At 47.9% G+C, this 22,315-nt stretch overlaps 2 protein-coding genes across 5 annotated transcripts in view; one reads left to right on the forward strand and one right to left on the reverse strand.

Annotated features, from left to right (window-relative positions):
- Positions 1-21,678, reverse strand: part of TMEM184B (transmembrane protein 184B) — a 35,469-nt gene extending 13,791 nt beyond the window's left edge. The window contains exons 1-9 of one of the 3 annotated variants that reach the window (XR_003400369.1): positions 21,418-21,678; positions 18,772-18,937; positions 14,831-14,921; positions 14,208-14,283; positions 11,008-11,099; positions 10,538-10,707; positions 9,125-9,319; positions 8,205-8,228; positions 5,155-7,149 (exon numbers count right to left, since the gene is read on the reverse strand). Coding sequence is in view for 2 of the 3 variants with exons in the window: in XM_026868097.1 (XP_026723898.1) it covers positions 6,908-7,149; positions 8,205-8,228; positions 9,125-9,319; positions 10,538-10,707; positions 11,008-11,099; positions 14,208-14,283; positions 14,831-14,921; positions 18,772-18,937; positions 21,418-21,618 (1,257 nt within the window). In the remaining variant the exon portion in view is untranslated. Of the gene's footprint in view, positions 1-3,873; positions 7,150-8,204; positions 8,229-9,124; positions 9,320-10,537; positions 10,708-11,007; positions 11,100-14,207; positions 14,284-14,830; positions 14,922-18,771; positions 18,938-21,417 lie in introns of those variants that run through there. The other 2 variants (XM_026868097.1, XM_026868098.1) reach the window with 2 other exon arrangements.
- MAFF (MAF bZIP transcription factor F) lies at positions 654-4,560 on the forward strand. 2 transcript variants are annotated; one of them, XM_026868099.1, is made up of 2 exons: positions 654-707; positions 790-4,560. In XM_026868099.1, exons 1-2 carry the CDS (start codon positions 672-674, stop codon positions 1,201-1,203), a joined length of 450 nt encoding a protein of 149 aa, XP_026723900.1. In that variant the 5' UTR covers positions 654-671; the 3' UTR covers positions 1,204-4,560. The 2 variants fall into 2 exon arrangements, with proteins under 2 accessions (XP_026723900.1, XP_026723901.1); XM_026868100.1 differs by having other exon boundaries at positions 657-711; positions 794-4,560.
- Positions 21,679-22,315: the final 637 nt, after the last annotated feature.

The raw sequence follows: 22,315 nt of genomic DNA on the forward strand, positions 1-22,315 counted from the left end.
ACAGGCTCCCGGCTTTCTCTCCTAACCCAGAGACGGGAAGGGACCGGCCACCGGCGAGAGACCAGGCGCCGTTTCGGTGACTTTTCCCCGCTGGGCTGCTGAATCACGGAAAGGCCACTTCTCGCCCGCCCACGCCGCGTGGCCGGGCCCCGACCCTTCTCGCCTGTGGACACTCGAGCCTTGCACCGGGAGCCGCGGCCCTGGCCCGCCAGGCACGGGGTCGGTGGGGTGGCACCTCCACGCAGGTCCTGACTGGGAGACTTTGCCCTGGTTTCGCCCCGTGGGGCTGCTGCTTTTACTTTCTTTTCAGACCCAGGCGGATCTCGCCCAGGTTTCCTCCCCGGGGGGAAGCCTTAACCTCCCAGCAGCCCTGGCTGGGGTGTTTCGGGTCCCTTGGGCAAAGCAGCATCCCAGCCACCTCGGGTGGGATGAAGGAGGGATGGGAGGTCCAGCCTTCCCCCATTCTTATTACTTTTAGCAGTCACCATTATTATTATTGCTACATACCTTTTTTTTTAAGGAGTATGGATGAGTCATGTAGCCAGTGGGGAGACTTGAGCACCAGGCAGGGGCCCAGCAGGGCTGGTGCCCTTTGTGCTGAGGCAAGGGGCATGGGCTGACAGTAACCACCTTTTTTCCTGGCTGCTTGGCAGGGCCAGTGTGAGACAAGGATGGCTGCAGATGGGCTTTCCAGCAAGGCACTGAAGGTGAGCACTGATGGGACTAAGGGGTTGGGAGGGCAGGGGTCTGGTTTCGGGGGTCTCAGGCAACTGCTCCTCTCTACGGCAGGTGAAGCGGGAGCTGGGGGAGAACACACCGCTGCTGTCGGATGAGGAGCTGATGGGGTTGTCGGTGCGGGAGCTCAACCACCACTTGCGTGGCCTGTCCAAGGAGGAGGTGGCAAGGCTGAAGCAGCGCCGACGGACGCTGAAGAACCGGGGTTATGCCGCCAGCTGCCGGGTGAAGCGCGTCTGCCAAAAGGAAGAGCTGCAGAAGCAGAAGATGGAGCTGGAGTGGGAGGTGGACAAGCTGGCCCGGGAGAATGCTGCCATGCGCCTGGAGCTTGACACCCTCCGTGGCAAGTATGAGGCCCTGCAGGGCTTTGCCCGCACCGTGGCTGCCCATGGGCCCCCTGCCAAGGTGGCCACTGCCAGTGTCATCACCATCGTCAAGTCCAGCACCAACCAAGCCGCCTATTCCTAGTGCTGGCCTCAGTCCCCCAGCTGGGCACAGCCCCCCTGGGGCACCTTCCCCCATAAATTGCCTCCTGTACCCTCTCTGACCTCCTCCCTGCTGGGACCTGTGCCCATAATCTTCCTTCTTCCATCCCTTGGCCTCCAGCTCCTCCATGTAGGGCAGGCTGCCGCAGCGTGGGTGCTGGGGTGGAGGACAGGACTGCACCAGTGGTGCCCAAAGTCCTACAGCCCCCTCTGCTCCCACCTAGCCCTATCCCCTGCTGCAGCCCCCCCTGGCTGGGCACCCCTTGCCCTTGGGGGTATAGGCAGGAAAGGGTGAGCCTGTGCAGGCAGCAGTGAGGAAGCATCCCATGGCTCCAAGCTGGCAGAAAAACACCAGGCACCTTCTTTTTTGTAGAGGCCACAGGAGACCTGAGTGCTGGCCAGGCACTTCCAGGAGCATGTGTCAGGGAGGAAAAGGAGGGGTGAGAGGTTTCACAGAGAGGGGCAGAAGGGTTTCAATGGAGATGGGGTGTCAGCATTGGCCCCACAACTTGGACCATGGCTGGAGCAAGGAGGGAGGTGGCGGTATGGCTGGAGACTCCAGTGATGGAGATGGCCAGGGAAGGTGCAAGTCAGAGGGGTAGAGAAAGTGACTGCGGGTTGGTGCCTGGTAAGGGTGAGCGGGATGGGAAAGTGCCGTGGCAGCTTGTGGCACTGGGGGAGCCCAGAGCTGACAGCGATGGAGAAAATTCCCTCAGGGAGAGCTGGGGGACATGAGCAATGGATTAGCCCAGGCTATTGCCCACAAATGGGAACAGCAGTGGTGCTGTTCTATCTCTTCATCACACATCCTTCACACCTCTTCCTGCCTACTGGATGCTCAGCCTGGCCCGGTGTCTCTGAAACACAGTGGCACTAGCAGGAAGGAAGCGGAGGCAGCTGGAGCAGAGATAAACACCGTTTTGCTCAGCACAGGCCAGCTTGTATGGCCCCACCAAGTGCTCCCTGCCTCCCCACCGCCTACAAAGCCCACAGGAAGGTGCTCCTGGCCACGGAGAGCCAGAGCTGTGGAGGCAGAGAGAAAGGTAGAGATGCTGAAGGTGGGAGGAAGGGGCGGAGAGCATCCCTACTCCTGGGAGCCACCTGGCAGGCAGGTAGGCTGGCTCCTCCCTTTGGTTTTCCTCCAGCTTGGACGCTGGTGTGGGACAACAGGCTCTTCTGCAGGCTGAAGTGCAGGAGCAGATTTGGGTTTGCTAAATACAGACAGCCTGGAGGAGGTAACAGGAGGCAGACCCTTGGCATCTGCTGCTGTAGATGACCCCCCTCAGCTTTCTGCCCCTGCCTGGGTATTGTCATGCCAGCCACCCTCGGCTGCAGCCTCCATCCCTCCCCAGAGAGAGGTGCCCACTGCTTGTGGAGTGAGCGCTGCAGTTAGCACACCACCACCCACCCCCCCCCAACTCCTCTTGAGTTTATTTATTGCACGAACATAAGTTATTTTCACGTCCTCTTTGCCATTCCGCCTCTCGGCACAGCCAGGATGTTGGTACAGAGCTGTACTTTATATTTTATATATGCAAATCACATTTTATCTTATATAGAGCAAAAAAAACTTATTTATTTTCTGACTTACAGTATGTGTCCTACTCAACTCCTCTGTATTTTGTAAACTTTACAAATAAAGCAAGTTTGTGTTTTTTTTCCACAGTGAGAATGCATTTAGTCATTCTTGAACTTCAGGACAGAGCTGTCTCAGTGAGACCAGCTTTTCTAGCTCCCTCAAGCTTTGCTGCAGGACATGTTCAATAATGTGCCCAAAAAAGATGGGATGGGGGACAGCTTGCGATGCTTTAGAACACACAGCTTTCTAGTCTTTAGAAGAAAAAGGCTCAGTAAGCAAGCTTAATGCTCAACATCACCTGCAAAGCAGTTGTTTTCAGGAGTGGTTCAGCTGTGCTGAAATCAGCTTTTCCTAGGAAAGATAATGCTTTTTGCTAGAAAAATCCCCTTCAGGCTGCCCTTGGACCTGGTGCTGGAGGAGAGGCAGGTAGAATCAGGGCAGCTCTACCCAAAAAATCCCTTCTTTTGAGTGACCTCACTGCCTGACTCAGGAACAGCGAGGAAGAAAGCAAGGAGCTCATGTCTGTGGGTGGCAGGAAAAGAAGGAAACATGCTGGGTGCCTTATCCAGAGTTGAAGCCCAACCTCCTCCCTGTGGGAGAAAGCCACCCTTCCTCAGTGCCACGGTGGAAGCAATGAGCATATCTGCCTGATGCCCAGGCAGGCCAGATCCCATCAGATTGCAGGGTTTTACACTCACATTCCCTTTTGCCACTGCAAACTGCCCCAGCCCCACCACTGTGCATGGAAGAAAAGCCCAGAGCCCCTGTTTGCTGGCGCCAGTGTTGGAGAAAGCAGGCCCCTTTCTCCCACAGGTGTTTTGCACTGAGCACCCAGGATCAGGACTCATCTCTACTCCAGGTTTTGGTGCCTTGGGCTATCAGTGATGTCTCAGCCCCAGGCTGCTGCAGCACTGCTTCTCCATCAGCTCCAGCCCACAGCATGAAACTTTCCTCCCCAGAGGACTAGGAGGACAAGCCATACAGACCCACTAAGCCTCAGCCCCTGCAATGAACAAAACCTCAGAATCAGTTCAGGGAAGTCACTCAGACAGCACCACACAGAGGCAGCTTAAGTACAATCTATATTATCTCTATATTTGTCATCATATTTGCTCATTTCTGCAGAGTATAACGTCACAAAGACCAAAATAGAGAGCGGCTTGTCGCTGAGCTCACATCAGTTAAACACGATAGGTACAAAACTAGGTGACTCTGTCTTATTTATCATACATATTTTTTTTTCAGTCATTTATATACAAAGAACTACTCTATATGGAAAAATAATAAACAAATCCCATGGGTATGTTACATGGTAAACAAAAAGAAGGAAGAAAGGAAAGGGGAAGCAGGTGAGGGAGAGCAGCTCCAAGGGCCTACTCCTGGAGTAAACAGGTCTGTTGGGACCCCTGGGCTACTGTGAGCAGACCTGCAAGACCATGGATGCCTTGGCCTCCTTGGTCTCAAACTCTGGGTCTTATAAGTTCTCCAAGCCAGAAAGGCTTCAGAACCAGTCCTTGCTCTGGCACTTGCCTGTGGTGAGGGAGAGCAGGAAGCTCAGAGATGATTTTGTGTGGTGTTAAAAAATATATATGTATATAAAATTATAATGCATGGAAGCTGTCTGTTGTTTGGGCACTAGTTCTTCACCAAGCTTCTCTGAAGGCAGCTAGTACAAAATGGTTATACTTGAAACCACTACATACAGGAAGCTCTGAGAATATCCAGTTCCTCTGCACAGCATATGTATGCAGCATATATTTCCGAATCACTTTTAAAAAACGCTTCCCCAAGCCTGGATCACCTTGAAGCTCAGCAGGACAATCCCAGAGATCTCAGCCACCCAACACAAAAAAGATCAGGGACGGTCACCAATTAAGTGACCCTGGGACACCATCAAGGCCTGCAAATGCAAGGAAAGGGGAGGAAGGGATCATGTCGCATGCTCCACTTTCCTAAGAGAGGGGAAGTTTAACATAAATACCTCACACCAAAAGACTATTAATCAAAGCCATGGAAGATGGAAGGAAAGCTCATTCAATCTTCAGCCCTGCTTTCCAGGCGCCTTACAGCATGAAGAAAAGCAAGTTTTACACCAAGCCCACACAAAGCCTGGCAGATAGTTTGCATGTCCACTTAAGCAGCGACAGATTCATGAAAAGCAGTAACTGAATGACATCACAGGATATGTGCAAATGGGAAAATCCAGCAGCAGAGAAGCTGCTGGATCCACTGATCCTGCCTCCAGCTCCCTCAACAGTCAGCACTGTTGCTCCCACCTGCTTCACCATACCCCCAGACACATGAGTACAGGAGGAGACTGTCCTTATGCCTTCCTCTATCTTATCCTCACAGAACCTGCCTCCTCTTCAACCACATGCTTCTGGGAGGGATGTTGAGGGAGCAAGGTGCTCTTTGCTCACAGTCACTTCTGAGAAAGTGAATGAGCAAGCACACAGATTAGGATACGAGAGGAAAGGTAAACTCCAGGCAGTAAACTAGACCCCAGTTCTCCTAACAGAGCAACGAAGGGTCATCTGGAAATGTGCAGGTCTGCTGATGGCATCAAGCAGGAGAGGAACAGAGAAACTACAGCCAAGAACACAGTATCTTGCTCCAAACTCTCCATTTTCCTTCCTGCTTGGGGGTAGGGGCATCCGTCTGTGACACTTGAGTGTGCTTCCCTCTCCTCCCCTAGACAATTTTAAGCAAGCAAGAGGCATTTCCTGGTCCCTGGACAGATCTACAGAGAGGTCATTTTTATTTTGGCTCCACTAAGTACCTAGGGCTCGACCCAAAACCCAACAAAAGCAAGGAGTAGCTTCTTTTCCCACTCCCATGGATGTTGGGTCCACCCTCAGTAGCACTGCAGTGGCTGCAGAGTCTGTGAAATGTGCAGTGGCAGCAGCAACTGCTGCCTGGGAAACTAAGAGGGACAATTTTAACCAGCTGGGTCATGTCAGGTTTCAAGTCTGCTCCCAAAACAGCTATGGAGATAAAAAGCAAAGAGGGAATGTGTAACATTGCTTCCAGAATACTCCAGCCTAGGGGCAAAACTTGTGCAGCTTGCAGGGAAAGCCAATGAAGACAAATATGGGGAGAGCCACCTGCAAGAGACCAGGACCTGTGCTGGCAGCTACCTGGTGCAATCCAGACCTTTAAGAGGGGCAGCTATGTCAGTGGGGGACAAGAAACAAGGAAAAACATTTTAGTGTTTACCTATCTTCCCTCCCCCAAGAAGGATGAAAGGGCCAGAGCTCTGCAAACTTTCACCACCTATCACAGCCAGCCCTCAGTCTTTTTAGCGGGAGACAGACACTTCAGGGAGGCTTCTTGCCACAGGAACACAGAGGCAATGGGAAGCTTGGACACCTGGTGATTAGAAAAACCCACTCTTGTGAGACAGTAATTCCATACCTGCTGAGCTTCAACAAGCATCAGCTTTGAAGAGGAGCAGAGGGGGCTGCAGGGAGCAGAGGAACAGTAAGAAAGAGTCCGTATACCCCTTGCTAACTCAAGTACAGGACTGCACCATCAAGTGCTTAGGAGGGTGGGGGTAGATGTTCCTTACTAATGATTCAAGGCAATGGCTATAAGAGAGACCAGTCTCTGGTCTGGTCCACATAAATGCTTATCGCTGCATCCTAATCCCATTCCACAAGGATCAGAGAGATGTTAGTAACAGGGAGCTGAGGGAGAAAACTGTGCCTACATCAACCATTCAAGAAGAGGAATACGAAGTAATTGGGTTGTCCAGTTGGAAACAAAACCCAAAAATATTTTTGGCCACAACTCCAGGCTCTGGCCGGTCATGCTCCACACCAAGCTGGGCAGGTGTAAAAGGCCAGAGCCCCAAACCCTGGAGCTTTGTTTCAGTTAATTCCAGTCTACTGCTGCTGTAAGGAATGGGCTCAAGAGTGGAGCCCTGGCCATTCCCCCACCTCCGCACTGCTCATCATGTCCGTACCCACAAAAGCTAATGGGAAGTGCTCACTTCTGCAATCTCCACTCTCTAGGAAGTGATATGACTTGCGTGTTTCTGCTCAATAAATTAAAAAAATAAAAAGAACAAAAGGAGGAAAATGACAGCCTGTTCTGGCAGTTTCTCCTCCTAGAATTCATCATCAGAGCTCAGCAAGAGGGTCTTCTCGTTGTCACGGGCACCCGAGCAGCTGTGGGAGCGTGAGATAACATGACTGCCATTACGCCAGGGTGGACCATGCTCCAGCGTTGACTGCTGAGTGTACTGCTGGTAGGCTGGGGAGAAGTTGTGGATCGCATCTTGGACAATGTCGTGGGGGTTCATGGTCTCCTTGAGGCTGCTGGAGATGCTCTTCATGGGAGCACAGCGACCTGTTGGGGGTAAGATGGGAAGGGACAAGTGAAAAATACTGCTGCCTCCCCCATACTCCTTAACATGAAGGTAAGGAGAACAGGGAATGTGCACTCCTAGATACTGCAGAAGTTACTTTACAGACTTCCTTAAGCAGCCGCTGAGGAAATGCCACACAAATGGTGTCAAATTTTACCAGTAGTGCTCCTAAATCCAGTTACTGCTAGCTAGCCAAGTGAATCCACCTCAGCACCAAATGAAGGACACACCATGAGAATGGGACATACCCTCAGAGACAACCTCCACTACACACTACCTGTTCTAGCTCAGGTGTGCAACGAATACAGCCAGATAGGGAGGTGCGCCTGTAAAGTGTTTCAGAAGACAAAAAACTAAGGAAAGTCTAAATATATAAGAGAAATGGCATTTGCTATTCCCACTCACTGGAAGTTAGACTAATGGGCGGCATCAAAGCGTCCACAGGAAAGAGATCATAAAAGTGGGGAGCAGTGCAAAGGAGGGAAAGAAGAACAGGCAGTACTATAGGCAGAACCGCCCCACTGGTGGAGGGTGCCACAGCAATACCGTGAAGGAAGCAACAGTTGGAGATTGTCCCACCCAAGTGCTGAGCAGAGGAAGGCTGTGTGTCCTTCTAGGAGCTGCTATTTCTCATGGCTTCTAGGTCCCATTTCCAGTGTGGGCTTCTGGCTCTGCTCAGTCCCAAGGATGAGCTCCCCAAACAACCAAAGCATGTTAATTATCTGTGGCAATTATGAAATTGAAGGGAGGCTGGGGTGAGAGCACAAACTAGCTCCTTTGAGAGTCTGTGCAACTCTTTGGAGAGAGATTCACAGTCCTGACAACACTCTAAAGCCAGGTGTTATGCCACTGCCCATGGGGCTGTTTTACAACTTCAGATCCAGACAACCCTAAAGCAGCTGTGCGAGACAGTCGAGTTACAGACCTACAAGGAAGGGGGAACAAGGAACAGGGCAAGCAGCAGGCAGGCTGGGAATCAGGACAAAACAGCATCCCAGTTAAAAACCAACAAACACACAGAGCATGCTGTACCTACCGTATGGCCCATATGATGGAACAGCTGCATCAGGGACCAGTGGCCAAAGCAAGGGAGAGATAAAAGGGAGAGGAGAGAGACAGAGAAAGAAAGAAAGAGAGAGAGGAAATAACAAGAACTGAGCAAGACCCACCACCGAAACATCCCCCACTGTACTGGCCAGCAGTTTACCCTTTCATCACCCACCTCATCTCCCCCAGCTGCAGTCAGAGTCCTTCCAAAACCTCTGGGGCTGGCTGGGATGGAGGATCATCTACATGAACACTGCCCAAGGGCTCCTGTCTTCCCACACCTCAGCACCACCACCCCCAGCAGGAAGGAACTCCTTTATCTGGGGAACACTGAATGTACTTGCATAGACTGGGCACAAGAACCACCTTTTCCCAGATATAATGTCCACCTCCCTCTTCCCTGGAATAAGATTTCTAGCAGCTCAGCCCTCACAAAATCATTACAGGAAGATCCTCTTCCTCCAAGCCAAACATATTGCCAAAGCACAGCCTCATCTTCCTGATCCAGATTCAAAACAGAGCCTGTTTCAGGGCCTGTCCCTTCTGCCTTCAGTCTGTTGCACAATCTGGAGCAATGGAGTTCCCCTTTGGGGAGACAGGAAGGAGGACAAACCCACTTTACCAAAAGGATGCAACTTCTTGCAGCCATCAGATCTGCAACAAGCTCTCGTGGGTGGCATACTGGGGAACTGAAAAGGGAACAACACAGTTCAGGCAAGGTTTCTGCCCTGCAGATCCCATTGCACAATTAATCTGTTCAGACACCACAGAGGCAGGGATGTGATGTTTTTCCAAGCACTCAACTTAGGAGTCATATCAGTGTGTTGGTTGCTAGAGGGACCAGTCTCCACGCTGGTCCACACTTCACTACCAAACAGACAATGTTCTACATGCTAGCGTATTTCCTACCTTGAGCATCAAGTCTCTTGTCCACATACACCTTGTATGTGAAAGCATGGCGTAGGGCAATGGCTGCAAAGAACATCTCCACGCAAATGATGAAGTCCTGATACCCGGCAGCTACGGTGCCTTCACCCACAGACACGCTGGCAGAGTGGATTTTGGGGATGGCACCACACTTTTCCAAGATGGCCAACAGCATCCCTAAACAAAGCAACAAGTTCATGTAAATATGCAGAAAACACAATCATATGCTAACTGTAAGGAATGGACAAAGGTGTCTATGCTGCATGTCCTAGATGCATACCCATTTAACACAGGAGCTACAAACAGAGCGGGCTAGATACTCCCACCTACGCTCACCTGTACAACAGAGAAAGGATGAATAAATGAGAAAAATACATTTAAGCAAAGAATTTTCAAACACTGACCCTCTTCTATTCTCAACTGATGCATAATCTGTGGAACTAGATGCTGCAGGACTTAATCAAGTCCAAAACCGTAAAAAGAAGTCAGATATTTCTGTGCACACTTCTGTGATCTCAGCACTTCCATTAGCTACAGAAAAAAATGAGGTAACAGAGCTTTAAATTTAAGCATAAAGTGGTTTTGACACACCATAGCAAGGAAGATATTTCTCCCTGTCCATAGCCAGGTGGCTGAAGAATTCCACAGAAGGCAGAAAGTGTGTGACCAGATGGCCCAAGATGATAAACTAGACAGCTCATTAGTTTGTCTGTAGACAGGGAGGATGGGCCATACTCCAACAGCCTAAATTCCACCTAAATGCTCACTCAATTAGTCTTTGAAGTGCAACTTGGTAAACTTAAGTAGGGCATCGAACAGGGAAATGCTTAGAGCCAATTAGTAAGAGGCACTAAACTGAGGTGGAATTTCAGCTTTCTGAATGTGCCTCTGCATCATATGTATGTATTCTAAATGTCCTTCCACTTGGTGGCAGTTCCACGGCAGCACACACTGCATTCAGACAGCTTGCTACTTCACATGAATCACAGACATACCATTAGATTTTTAATTATAGAACAATAAAACAACAAAAAAATATTTTTAGATGTGCCACTTTAATCAATAAAATGGCAGCATGCAGATATAATGTTGGCAGCTTGTGCTTTATGATCATTCCAGGAACGCAAAGGACTCTTCATCCAAACAGCTGATTTTGCCAGGCAGATACACAAGGGGCACATGCACATGCACAGGGATAGTGAGGATTCAGGAGCATAGAAACAAAGATGAAAATGAGCAAAACAGGTTTCCCAGAAAAAAGCAATGAAAGACTAAAAAACAAATAATACAGAAAGACGTTCTGGATATTGATCAGCAGTTGCTCTATCAATTCTAGTACCTGAGCCCCTGCAGAAAGATCTTTGTGTCTACCAAGGGAAGGGAAAAGCAACTCACCTTGCCAGAAGGACAGGAAGATGACAGACTTCACCATGAAGAACTTGAGGACTGGGCTATAGGGACTCAGCAGCTCACGTGTGGCAAAGTAAAAAAGGAAGAGGGCATACAGTGCCAGGCTGACAGAGATGTTGTAGATGATCGTCACATAGAGGTAGCCACTGGTTACACTGAAAGGAAAAGACGCATGAATGCCTGAAATTTCAGTATGATCTTTTCCCCTTGCTGCTGTCACTGGAGACTTCTAAGACTTTGTGTTTCCTTCCTGTCTCCCTGTCCCATTCCCTCCCCTGAGCTGAGGTAGAAGAAACCTGAAACCTAAAGGTTTACCCCTGCCCTCTTTTCTCACATGTATATTAAGCCAGTGCTGTCCCCACATCTTTTCCCACAGTCCAGCACACACACACGGACAGAGAAGCACAGCTGGGCAGAGAACAGCCAAGTCATGCTTGCTAGGCAAACAAACTTACTCAAAGTCACCATCCTGGTACTTGCCGAAGGCCTGAAGGATGACTGTGCTGATCGCCATGAGGGGCTTCACCACACAGAACTGCAGGGTAGCCTGGAGGAACGAGAGGACAGGAAGTCCAAAAGGCCAAGTTCCCAATCACCATGAGCATCTCTACTGGGACAGCACAGCAATGCAAAACAATCCAGCCCCAGCCAGGACTCTGACCCCAGTGCTTGCTAATCGACCATGCTTGAGGCCTGCGGCACCCAACAGGACATAAAGGAGACTCAGAAGAAGTATGTGTGCTATCTACTTGTCCAGGATGAAAAACTTCTCTGTAGGTTGCTCCCAGAAATTGCTCAGCTGCTCTCTTCCAGAGCCATCTTTTACAGGCTGTGCTGCAGCACATTTATGCATGGTAATGGTCTGAGAAAAAAAAAAAAATCCCACACTGTGCTATGGTATGGACACAGCAAGTTTAAAAAAGAGATAGCAGGGAAAGGAAGCAAACCTCAATCCATAGTTGCCATAAAGGTGGGCAAGATGGTCCTCTGGATAGCAGGGAAACCCAGCTCTCTGAGGAGGAACTTTGACAATTGCCATCATGTTAAGGCATTTAATATATACAGCAATGTATGTTGCCAGACAGAAGTTAAGAGCTACTCAGTTGTCACCCATGTGACCTTACTAAATCTCCCCAAGGGCTCCATAGCACTTGGGATCAGCTCTATCCATTCTGCCAGTTTCAATCAGTGCTCCTATTGGGACTCGTCCTCTCCCAAAGCAACCCCATGCTTCATCTTTCTTGGAGATGCTGAACTCCAAAGTCCTAAAACAGCATAGGATTGTGACCCTAAAAACATCACGGATGCCTCCCTGAAGGAGATTGCAAGAGCCTGGGCAGGTGCTGACCTGCACACATGTGGGGAGGGCTGTGTATGGAAAGAAGGCAAAACCAAACAGGAATAATTGCTTTGGATACAGTGCAATTTGTTAGTGGTCATAAGACTTCAAGGAGATTAAAAACCCCAGCACATGCCAGTTAGTGAGTCACTGTAAATAAGTGAACTACAAAAGGTCAAGCTGATTCGGAAACAACTCTGTCCTCCAAGCTTCCCCTCCTTCCAATCTGGGTATGTTTTAACCATTTCCCTGCAATCCAAACAACCATGTCCTATTTTTAGTTGCTTCCCCAGAAAATGCTACGGCAATCAGGAAGCACATGGATGGTGCATGACCCATCTATGAGGGTCACCAGACACAGACCCAGCAAAGAGTCTTGGTAAAGACATCTTTGAGGAAACAAGCTGTCCAGATACGACACTGCAGCCACCAGCATACCACCCAACTGCTGGGGGGCCTCAGGCAACACAAGCAGACTGACTGACTGACAGCAGGCACCTGCCTGGGAATAGCTTGGGGTGGGAGTAAAGATGAAAAGAAGGAATGGTTGTTACACACAGATTCCTTCAGGATGAAAGGGGCTGGAAAGAAAAGAAAATGGGCAGGTAGCAGTGGGAGGCAACAGGAGTGGTGGAGATGCTGAGAACAGGGATAAAATGGGCAAGGTGCTCCTTCCAGCACATTCCTCTTCCTGATCACAGTTGTGGATACCACACAGATCATCACTGAGATGTGCTCTTTGTTGCCCTTTTACACCAGCCTTCCCAGGAATTTGCCTTGAAAGGTCTTACTTGGCAATCTTAGAAGTCTAGAAGTACCAGAAAGCGAGTTTTTGTGTCAAAGGTTTCTCACCAAGGCAATTTTAAGCTCGAGCCAAGAAGGACAGAAGTATTTAAACAAACCTTTGCAAGACACTGCCCTCACAGCCTCCACAGCAGACTTAGCAGTTTGCAAAGGCCAGGCCTGACTAGAAGAAAGGCTGACAGACAGAAGCAAAGGAAAAGCAAAATATCCACCTGAGCTACCAAATGAACTGAGAATTTGCAGAAGCCAGAAGAACCACTCCCGTACACTCTCAAAAAACTGCTTCTAGTCCTCACTGTTGTGAAAAAAAACTTTCCGAACACAGCAGGTGCAACCCATGTGGAGATAACTGCTAGAGGCTGTGGGACATGAGAAACAAGATGTCTAAGGAAAATTATTTCTCCAGCACTCTTTCACATTGATGGGTGTTACATCTGCTTATGACACATTTAAAAGGTTAACATTAGGAGCAAAAAGAATAGGTAATGCATCAAATCAAACAAAGGGTGTAAAAATGAAGCCCAAGAGAAACAGGCAAAGCAGTATACTGGGAGCAGACTAGAAAATAAAGAATCAGGGAAGAAAACAGGAAAGCCATGAGGACAGAATATGGGACAGACAGAACAGATAAAAGAAAGATGTAGTCCTTTGAAAAAGGCCACTTAAGGTGCAGAGATTAACACTGGATATTACTATGAGGGTGCACTGTACCTCTGATGCTCCTGCATATTGCTAAAACACAGAAGACGGGCCACAATGTGGAAGAGAAGCCAGGGCAGATATCTAGACCCAATGACTGGAATTACAATGATCTGAATACTTTCAAAAAAACAGATCTGCCTCACACTGTCTCCAAAAAAACCTCATATGCTCATTTCAGCAAGTGGGCAAAGCCTTGAAACTCACCTGCTGTTTCATGACAGTCAGAGGTGACTGACCTGGGATGAGTAGATAAGGCCTGTATTGAGGTTTAGATCTCCCCCATTCCCTCCCCCTTAAAATACCCAATTCAGCACAGACAGACACACATGGTGAGCAATACTTCGTTCCTCCTACAAAGCACTGTGTCACACTTAACCTCCACCCCCTCCTCAACTCCAAACCACATCAGCAGCAGTGGGAATTCAGGAGGCTATTACACAACTGTGAGGTGTCTGCAACACAACACAGCCATCAGTTTCTTAAAGCTGGGACCTCTGCAATCCAGAAAGGGAAGAGGAAATCAGAATTTCTTCGCAGGACTAATATCGGATCCAGGAGATAAATTGGGCCTTTTGCTAAGGCCTTCCTGATACGGGGTTGAGTAGATAATGGTAAGGTAACTCAAAACAAAGAAAGAAACAAAAATCCCCAAAACACCCCCTCTTCTCAGCAGTCTGCAGGCCTCTCAAAATGGTATTATAAACCCCTCAGAGGAGTGCTCATCTCAGAAGTTCAACACCAAAGGCACCACTGCCACCCACACACACTTGATTCACTTCTGGAGTATGGCACAACTCCTTTGGCCCATACCTGTTTGCAGAACCTCAGGAATCCAATTGAATAGGTCTTTCCCCACAGGCAGCAAGTCCCATATACACAGCTGGACCTGAAAGAGCCAACACAAGGATGACAGGGTTCACAAGTAAGGTTTGGGCTAGAGTGCAAGATTACTATCCTCTTTGTCTACCTCTCTGTAGCAAAGTTGCAGAACTGGTGCTTTCTCCAACCATGATTACAGTTACAGCCATACCATCTTTTGAAGTTGTGTTTAAAACAACATCCTGACTCCACAGTCTAATGTATTTTTTTTTTTCTTTTTAACTGAGCAGCATGGGGAAAAACACAGATCCTAGAAGAAGCACACACAACCAACTGAAGACAGAAAAGATTTAAAGGAGGAGAGGGAATAAGAAATGAAATAAAGGAGCAGACAGGTGTCCAGAAAAGCTGTGAATCAGTCCATCTTGCTTAAGAGGATGTGATCAGCCTGATCTGTCTCAGAGAACAGAGTACTGGTAAATTATCACCATCCATGTTGCCCAGTCCCAACAGACATTTGCCACCTGACACAGTTTTTCTGGGCAGAGATAGAGACATGGTAGATAGGCACAGGAGGAGAAGAGCATCAGGCTGTAAGCACAATAAATACTCACTCAATTGGTTTCCCTCTGATCTCAGACATGATGGAGCTCTCCCCTCCCAAGTACTCATAGCAGAGGCTTAGAAAGTTGTATATTACAAAGGCTGCAAAGACATCAATCAGAGTAAAATGACAACCAACTTCAAAACAGGTGCAAGGACCAAGAGTACAGGCAACAGACCAAACATTAGCAGGGACTACTTATGCAGCACCTTTCCCTTCAAAGCACTCCAGATTATTTTCACTGCATTTACCATTCTACCTCAGCACTCGCAAGACTATCTGGCCTGGACTTCGGCCAAAGTCCCAGGCCAGTTCCATGACTCATGCCAAAAGGGTCACAGGACCATTTAAAACTTGGTCAGTCTGTTTTACTTGACATCTGTAAGATGCCATTCTTTACAGGGTTCCTGTGCATAATTCCAGGACATTACATGGGTACTGAAGAATTTGGAAAAGTTATCTCTGATTCATCAACCATACCTTATCTCCTGTATTTAACCTTTTAGGTGACAAACACAGTTTCTCTCTGAGGTAACCAGACTACAGACAAAAGAGCTTGGAGAAACAGAGGGGTTTTACCAACCACTGAAATTCTGTTTTCATGTCTGGTGGAGACTTTTGAAAAACAAGCTCTGTGCTTCAGTTCCTCAGAAAGCTGAAATTTTCTGCATACTGAATAAATAGACTTCTCCTTGGGCCACCTCTTTCTGCCTTCCCCAGCAGCCTAGTACAGATGAGGAAAAGCCTTCTCAGACTGACTGCTAATACTCTGCCCCATTTCAATGCTCTTCAAGGCTCAGTTTTGCTGATAAACTGAGGTGAAAGCACTGTTGAGAGGGCTCTCATCATAACTACAGACAAGTTTCCTTTTCACAGGATCCAAACCCATTTAACTGTGCATGGAGTAAGCTTGTACATGCCCTGTCTGCCACTCCTGACTTGTTATAATTGCTGTTGGACCCTCAAACAATTGTGAGATTTTTAGGTCAAGGACTGTACTCCTAAATTTGTCACATACAGCCTTGGGGCAAAATGACAGACCAGGTTACCCTTCTTTCAACATTATTTTCTATGATAGTCTGTACCTGGACATTCCCTGGAATGCCAACACCCAAATCCTGGTTTTGGCTCCCAGCACTGACATAATACAAAGATAAAATAACTTGTGATGGAAACAGAAGTCTTGAGGAACTTTGAAATAAGAACAGAAGCCTAATAATGTACAGTGCTGAGAAGCTGACCTCACCAAGCAGCCAGTTATTAGCCCTGAGGTCAATTTTCTCACGTGGATGAACTTCCAAAGCCAGAGACAGACATCGACTCTAATTTATCCAAACTATACCCTGGAAAAAGTACTCAACACTCCTCAAAATGCTCATAGTCTCAAAACATTATATTTATGGCTTGTAGATGTGCCTAGCTGGCAAGAATGCTCCAGCACATAAAAGCCAGTGGTATACCTGCTTCTATGTATGTAATTGGGATATTGTTATTCCATCTGTAATCCTTGTTCAATAAAGTTAGGTATGTTCACACAGCAATGATTTTTCAAAAGCCTTAATTAGGAGAGAAAACATCAACCATGGAAAACGTATTTAAATAACTGTGGTAACCCCTTTTGCCTGCAATTTTCCTGCAACTTAGCTGACAGCTCCCAGCACACAGAGGAAGAAAAGCTGAGCTTTTCCTATTATCCTCCAGTGACCCCTGCCCTCTGATGTGGTCATTACAATACCAGCTGCCCATTCCACAAGCACTAGGGAAGAGATGACATCAGAGGACGAAAAAAAAGAAAAAAGGGAGAGGAAAATACCTGTCCCTCCATCCCCAAAAGAAATGAGTGCTAACTATCAAAGCTCACCACACCAGCAAAAGAACTCTTCTCCCATTCCTGATCCACATTCATCAGATGGTGCTCATGACATCAACATAGCAAAAATACCCTACTGTGTTTTACTGACACTCAGGTTTGTACAGAAGCAGAGTCACATGAAAGAGCAACACCAAAACATGCTCCTCCTAATACATACTACAAAATGCAGCCCATAAATAGCCCACGAAAGCTTTCGAAATTTATTAGTAGGGTCTTCTCCCCCTATTCCCTAACAGAGCTCCTCCCCACTTCACAACCTAAAATCTTCCCAAAAAAAGAAAGGATGGGGTGGACAGCAAGGAAAGGAAGTGAACTAAAAGGCTATTTTGAAGCAATCCCCAGAAAAAGCGAGGGAGAGAACCTGCTCACCAAAGGTGCTTTCACCTCCACCTGTAGTCTTCTTGCACAGCCCAACATGCAGAGGTGAAATCTGGAGGATGGGCTGCCTCCTGAGCAGATGCTCGGACATTTGCAAACTCCCCAAGTGAGGCAGAGGGATACTGACTGTTGCTAGGAGAGGAGTTTGACAGAGCAGCAGGCTTCTTGCTAGACCTACACACGCATGCAGGGCAGGGAAGGAAAAAAAAACAGGCCCAAACAAAGATGCCTTCTGAATCACGTGTGCATGTTTGCCATCTGCTGCTGCATCTCAGAGCACTGTTGTGGATGTGAAGGAGGGCCTGCTGGTCCCTTCAGCTGATTAACTTGTTCACATGGCCAGGGGCACTTCTCTGCAATGCAGATCTCACCAAAATAACTGCACCAATGAGTTACAATTTCATGGGGGTATGGTGATAAATTATCCTCAGAAATACACTGCTAAAGTGCAGTTCCTCCTGCTGGGTGGGTAGAGGCTTCTTTCTAGATGAGATCAGGAGGGAAGCTTAGATAGCATTTATAGGGGAGTAACTGTTTCTCTCACATACAACACTAGTGGTATTATCTTCAGGAGATAACCAAAACCAAAGCAATCGGTAACTCATCCTGAACATGCCCCCCCCCTCCCACAGGGCTCCAAGGCACTTTACACCTCACCAACCCCAGAATGTGGTGGCTGTGCTACCCTGTGCAAGCACACAAGTGGCCACAGGATGGAACTGGAAAAATACATTGCTAACAAACTGCATCAGGAAAACAGGACAAAACAAATGTCTGGCTGCTGAATAAGTGCTGTTAGAAGAGCCAGGAGCTATAAAATACTTCACTACACCCAGGTAAAATAAGATTTTTTGCTTTACACCTTTCTGAAGCAAAGGACCCAAGAAAATAATAAACTTTGTCTCTACAGAGTTTGTCAGAGTTTGTCTCTACAGAGACAAAGTCTGATCAGAGGGAAGGCTCACAGATTCACAGAATTGTCTAGGTTGGAAAAGACCTTGAAGATCATCCAGTCCAACCATTAACCTCACACTGACAGTTCCCAGCTACACCAGATCCCTCAGCACTATGTCGACCCAACCCTTAAACACCTCCAGGAATGGGGACTCACTCCACCACCTCCCTGGGCAGCCCATTCCAACGCCTAACAACTTGTTCTGTGTAAAGAAATGCTTCCTAATATCCAGTCTAAACCTTCCCTGGTGCAACTTCAGGACATTCCCTCTTGTCCTATTGCTTGTTACTTGGTTAAAGAGACTCATCCCCAGCTCTCTGCAACCTCCTTTCAGGTAGCTGTAGAGGGCGATGAGGTCTCCCCTCAGCCTCCTCTTCTCCAGACTAAACACCCCCAGTTCTCTCCCTGCACCAGCTTTGTTGCCCTTCTTTGGACACACTCAACATGTCATGCTCAGAGGCCATCGAGGGAAAATGTCAGGTTGGACAGGTCTTTGAACAACCTGATCTAGTGAAAGATGTCCCAGCCTACGGCAGGGGCGTTGCACTAGATGATCTTTCAAGGTCCTGCCTGACCCAATCCATCCGACAATTCTGTGATTTTCAGCCACTGAGTAAGCCATGGTCATCCAGTGAGGCACACCATTAGGTGACAGTGAAGCTTGCTCCATGTTCCCAACCAGAAGCAAAAGTTCTCTCAGGGTAGACTTCCCACCTCCCCCATTATCTGTCTGACCCCTCCTTACCTTCGTAGCAGTCCCGCACTGTGCCAAAGTAAACATAGTACTGGTCATTGGTGAAGAACAGGAGACTGAGCCATGAGTCAAAGGCGTAAATGGGCACAATGAAGAGGATCCGAACAATGTAGCGCTGTTCATTTGGGCAGCTATAGCAGCGAAGATGCATGTAGATCTGAGAGGATGGAGAGGGGAGACCAGGATCAGCGGTACATGGAACAGAGAGGAGAAGGTAGAACTGGAGAGTCAACTGCGCCAGGAAAAACAAACTCAGTAAATCACCTCTTTATTGCCTCCAGCAGCCTCAAGGTGATGAACATAAAAAAAGAAAAAAACCACTGTTATCATATGGCATTGATATAGCACCCCTTAGCTTGCAGAGAGGCAGAAGAAGGGGGAAAAGGAAGTGGAGGCATTTCTAATCTAGTTTCTTATAGGGAATTAATTTGCTGTTATTATCATCACCTTGCCCATGTTCTTTTGTTCATAACTTTCTTCCTAAATATCAATCCTATATTCCTCCTTTCCTGTTTTAAGTACCTAAGATGCATGACACTGCAGGCTGCTTTTCTCTGCAGAGGGAAGGTGCATGTGCTTAAGCACATGCTCATTGTAAACACTCTCACTCTCTTGGCAGTTTTGGATGCTTCTGAGACTTTCACCTGAAACAACCTAAGAGACCTTCACAGCACTGCCAAGAGCTGATGAGCCCCAGCCTATCTTCTCAAAAAGTGCCATTCTGCACACTGCACATCAGTGAAAGCAGAGTCACAAAGCGTCAGCCATCAAGTGAGCATCGAACTCATGCACCATGCTGAAAGGGACCACAAAGCCACACTTCTTGTTTTGTCCGACTGTCTACACACGTGCCAATCCTTCCAAGTCACCCGCTGGGGGGAGCACAATGTCCCCACCCTACCCAGTCCCACCACTCACAGTTTGTTATCCATCATTAAATCCCACACCCAAGATGTTTTTTTGCAGAATACCCACCTCCTGGAAGAGGTATTGACCACAAGTATACCCTGTAGATGAGCATCACTTCTATAATGGCCTAATAACATGGTCAGAGCTTCGGCGTGAGTTGCGGGTACGCTCTGCTGACCACAGTCAGCAGAGGTCATGTTCTCCAGAGGCAAGGCCTCCGCACTGCAACACTCATCAAGGTGCTGCCCCAACTGCTGGAATTAATAACAGCTAGTTTATTGCATACATGCCTCATGACTGACCTATTCTGCTGCCTGAAGAGGCACAAGCATTTGTCTGAAGCTTCACCCTGCATTTGAGGGTGCTGCGAGGATTCTCCAGGGTCTAATGAAGCATACATTGATGATCTCGCATCTCCCTCATAAGGGAGAGGGGGTTGTCATTCCTCAGCTGCCTATTGCTCACCTCTCCTGCCTCCTGGACAGATCTGGTCAAAAACCAACTGAAGGGCTCAAAATACTTCTGTTTCCTCTCCCTAACCCATAAGGAGCTCACAAAAGCTTAATTTCCTGAGGAGAACACATTGAAAATAAACTAATAGACATTAGGACTATTTTCTCCTTGTGACAATCCTGGCAACACACTTCACCCAGCACAGGGACAGCTGACACTGGACTTCAGATAACTACAAGCTTTGCCCTTGGGATGTCACAAGAGCCCTGCAATCCGTGCGCCTATAAGAGCACAGGAACTGCTGCCTTGTAGCAAGACAACAGTGCATTTCAATCAACAGTGTCACGCTGGCACTGACCTCCACTGGATTCTTCAGCAAAAGGCATTAATACCTAACTGTGCAATGCTATACTGCATAGGAAAGATTTCTTCCTACCCTCAGTAGGCAATCAATTTGTGCTCAGAAACAGGAGGATCCATGGCACTTGTAATTGTTACCCAGGCTGGTGAAACTGCAGGTGTTACTCTTATTCATCAGTGACTAATCCATTTTTGAACTTCACTAGCCCCTGTACTCCATCAATAGGCTGTAGTTTTCTAGATCCTAGTCATCAGTCTGGAATCTACAGACCAACAGATACAAAACACAGGTTAATAAATAACAGGGCTTGCGTTTCCCCACTGTGTTTTTCAGTTCACATGACAACTGTGTGAAAGAGAGGTACAGAACAGGATGCAGGGTTTGACTTGTTCTGGCTCCCAGGACACCTGCCCCAGAAAGAGGGGAGAAAAATTAAAATAAAACATTTCCTGCTGCTCCCTTCCGCAGCAGAGTTCAGCTTGTGGAATCAACTGGCACGGGAGATCAAAGGAGATATGTCAAGCAACAGATGACCATGATCACTTAGCTAACAGCTGACACAATAACAAAGTGGCTAGATTCAGCTACAAGACCTGGGAAAGGATGACTTGAGATAACACACTTTTCTGCAAACACTCAGGAGATGGCCCAATGTTTTACACCTACTAAAGAGTTTGCTTCCTCTCCATTCACACTACAGAAACGGTCTTAACGTAGATAGAGAAAGGCCTTCATATAAAAGTTGCTACCCTGATCAGCACAGATTATATATTAGACCCCAAAGAAGAGGTCCTGCTACCACTCCAGAGCCTGCAAATCCCCATCACACCACTGTATCTGGCAGAGATGTGCCAGGGGATCATATGTGTAACTCCATGTGGGGAAAAGGATAAGCATGAGCGACAGGATTTTACCTGATGGCAGGTGATGAGCAAAGCTGTCCATACAAAGAAACCTGAGATGGCCTGAGCAGCGGTAGTCATGAGGAATACTGGCTGCTCCACAGCTGTGGGGCTGCCATCCTCCGGCATCCAGGAGAAGTTGGGAGCCACAGCTGGAGTGGTGGCAGTTGACCCCAATCTGGGGGCTGCAGTGACGCCACTCATCACTATCATGGTGCCTTTTGGTGTGAGGTTCCTGTTGCAATTGCTAGAGAGCTGCCCACGAGCCAAGACCTGTCAAGGAAGAGAACCAAAAAGCAATTGAACCCAGCTGAAAGAACTCAGGAGCATAACAGTAGCAGTACTTTGCATCTCTCACATGCCTTTCACCAGGCTGCTCACATGCTTTACGAACAGGAGCTGGATAAGTCTGCTACTGCCACCCCTCGTGATACAACAAATCATGTGGATACTCGGGAACCTCTCTACCACACAGAACACAGCCTCCCCGAGACCATGAAATACTGCCACCACCATGGTCACCACCCTTCTGCAATAAAAATCTTTAAAACCAAGATGAATACAGCATTCACCTGAGATCAGAAGGAAGTATCTAAATCACCCATACTGGAAGATGACAAGCACGCTTAAGTTAACAGCTCTACTCTCCACAAAAGCACTGGCTGTTCTGCTGTGTCCTGAAAAGCCAGAGTCTTAGTCTTATGGTTTTACCTGGAAGGCAGCAGAATAAGCATCAGCAGGCAACAAGAACATGCACCACAAAGTGACACTGTGCAGCAAGGGGGAAAGAGCAGCATCCTCATTCCTCCAGTGAGCAATCCACACCTCTCTTGCCATTTTGAAAATACTCTCAGCCCAAAGCACCTTCATTGGAAGGGTATGGGCTGAAATCTCTTGCTAGAAAGAAGAG

Source organism: Athene cunicularia (genome assembly GCF_003259725.1).
Source record: "Athene cunicularia isolate RWA chromosome 1 unlocalized genomic scaffold, athCun1 chr1_part2, whole genome shotgun sequence".
Taxonomy (NCBI): domain Eukaryota; kingdom Metazoa; phylum Chordata; class Aves; order Strigiformes; family Strigidae; genus Athene; species Athene cunicularia.

Bases quoted from the DNA above. Each gene is read 5' to 3' on its own strand.
- MAFF (XM_026868099.1), top strand. From the start codon at position 672: ATGGCTGCAGATGGGCTTTCCAGCAAGGCACTGAAG. The intron at 708-789 runs GTGAGCACTGAT...TCTCTACGGCAG, and splicing joins TTTCCAGCAAGGCACTGAAG to GTGAAGCGGGAGCTGGGGGA.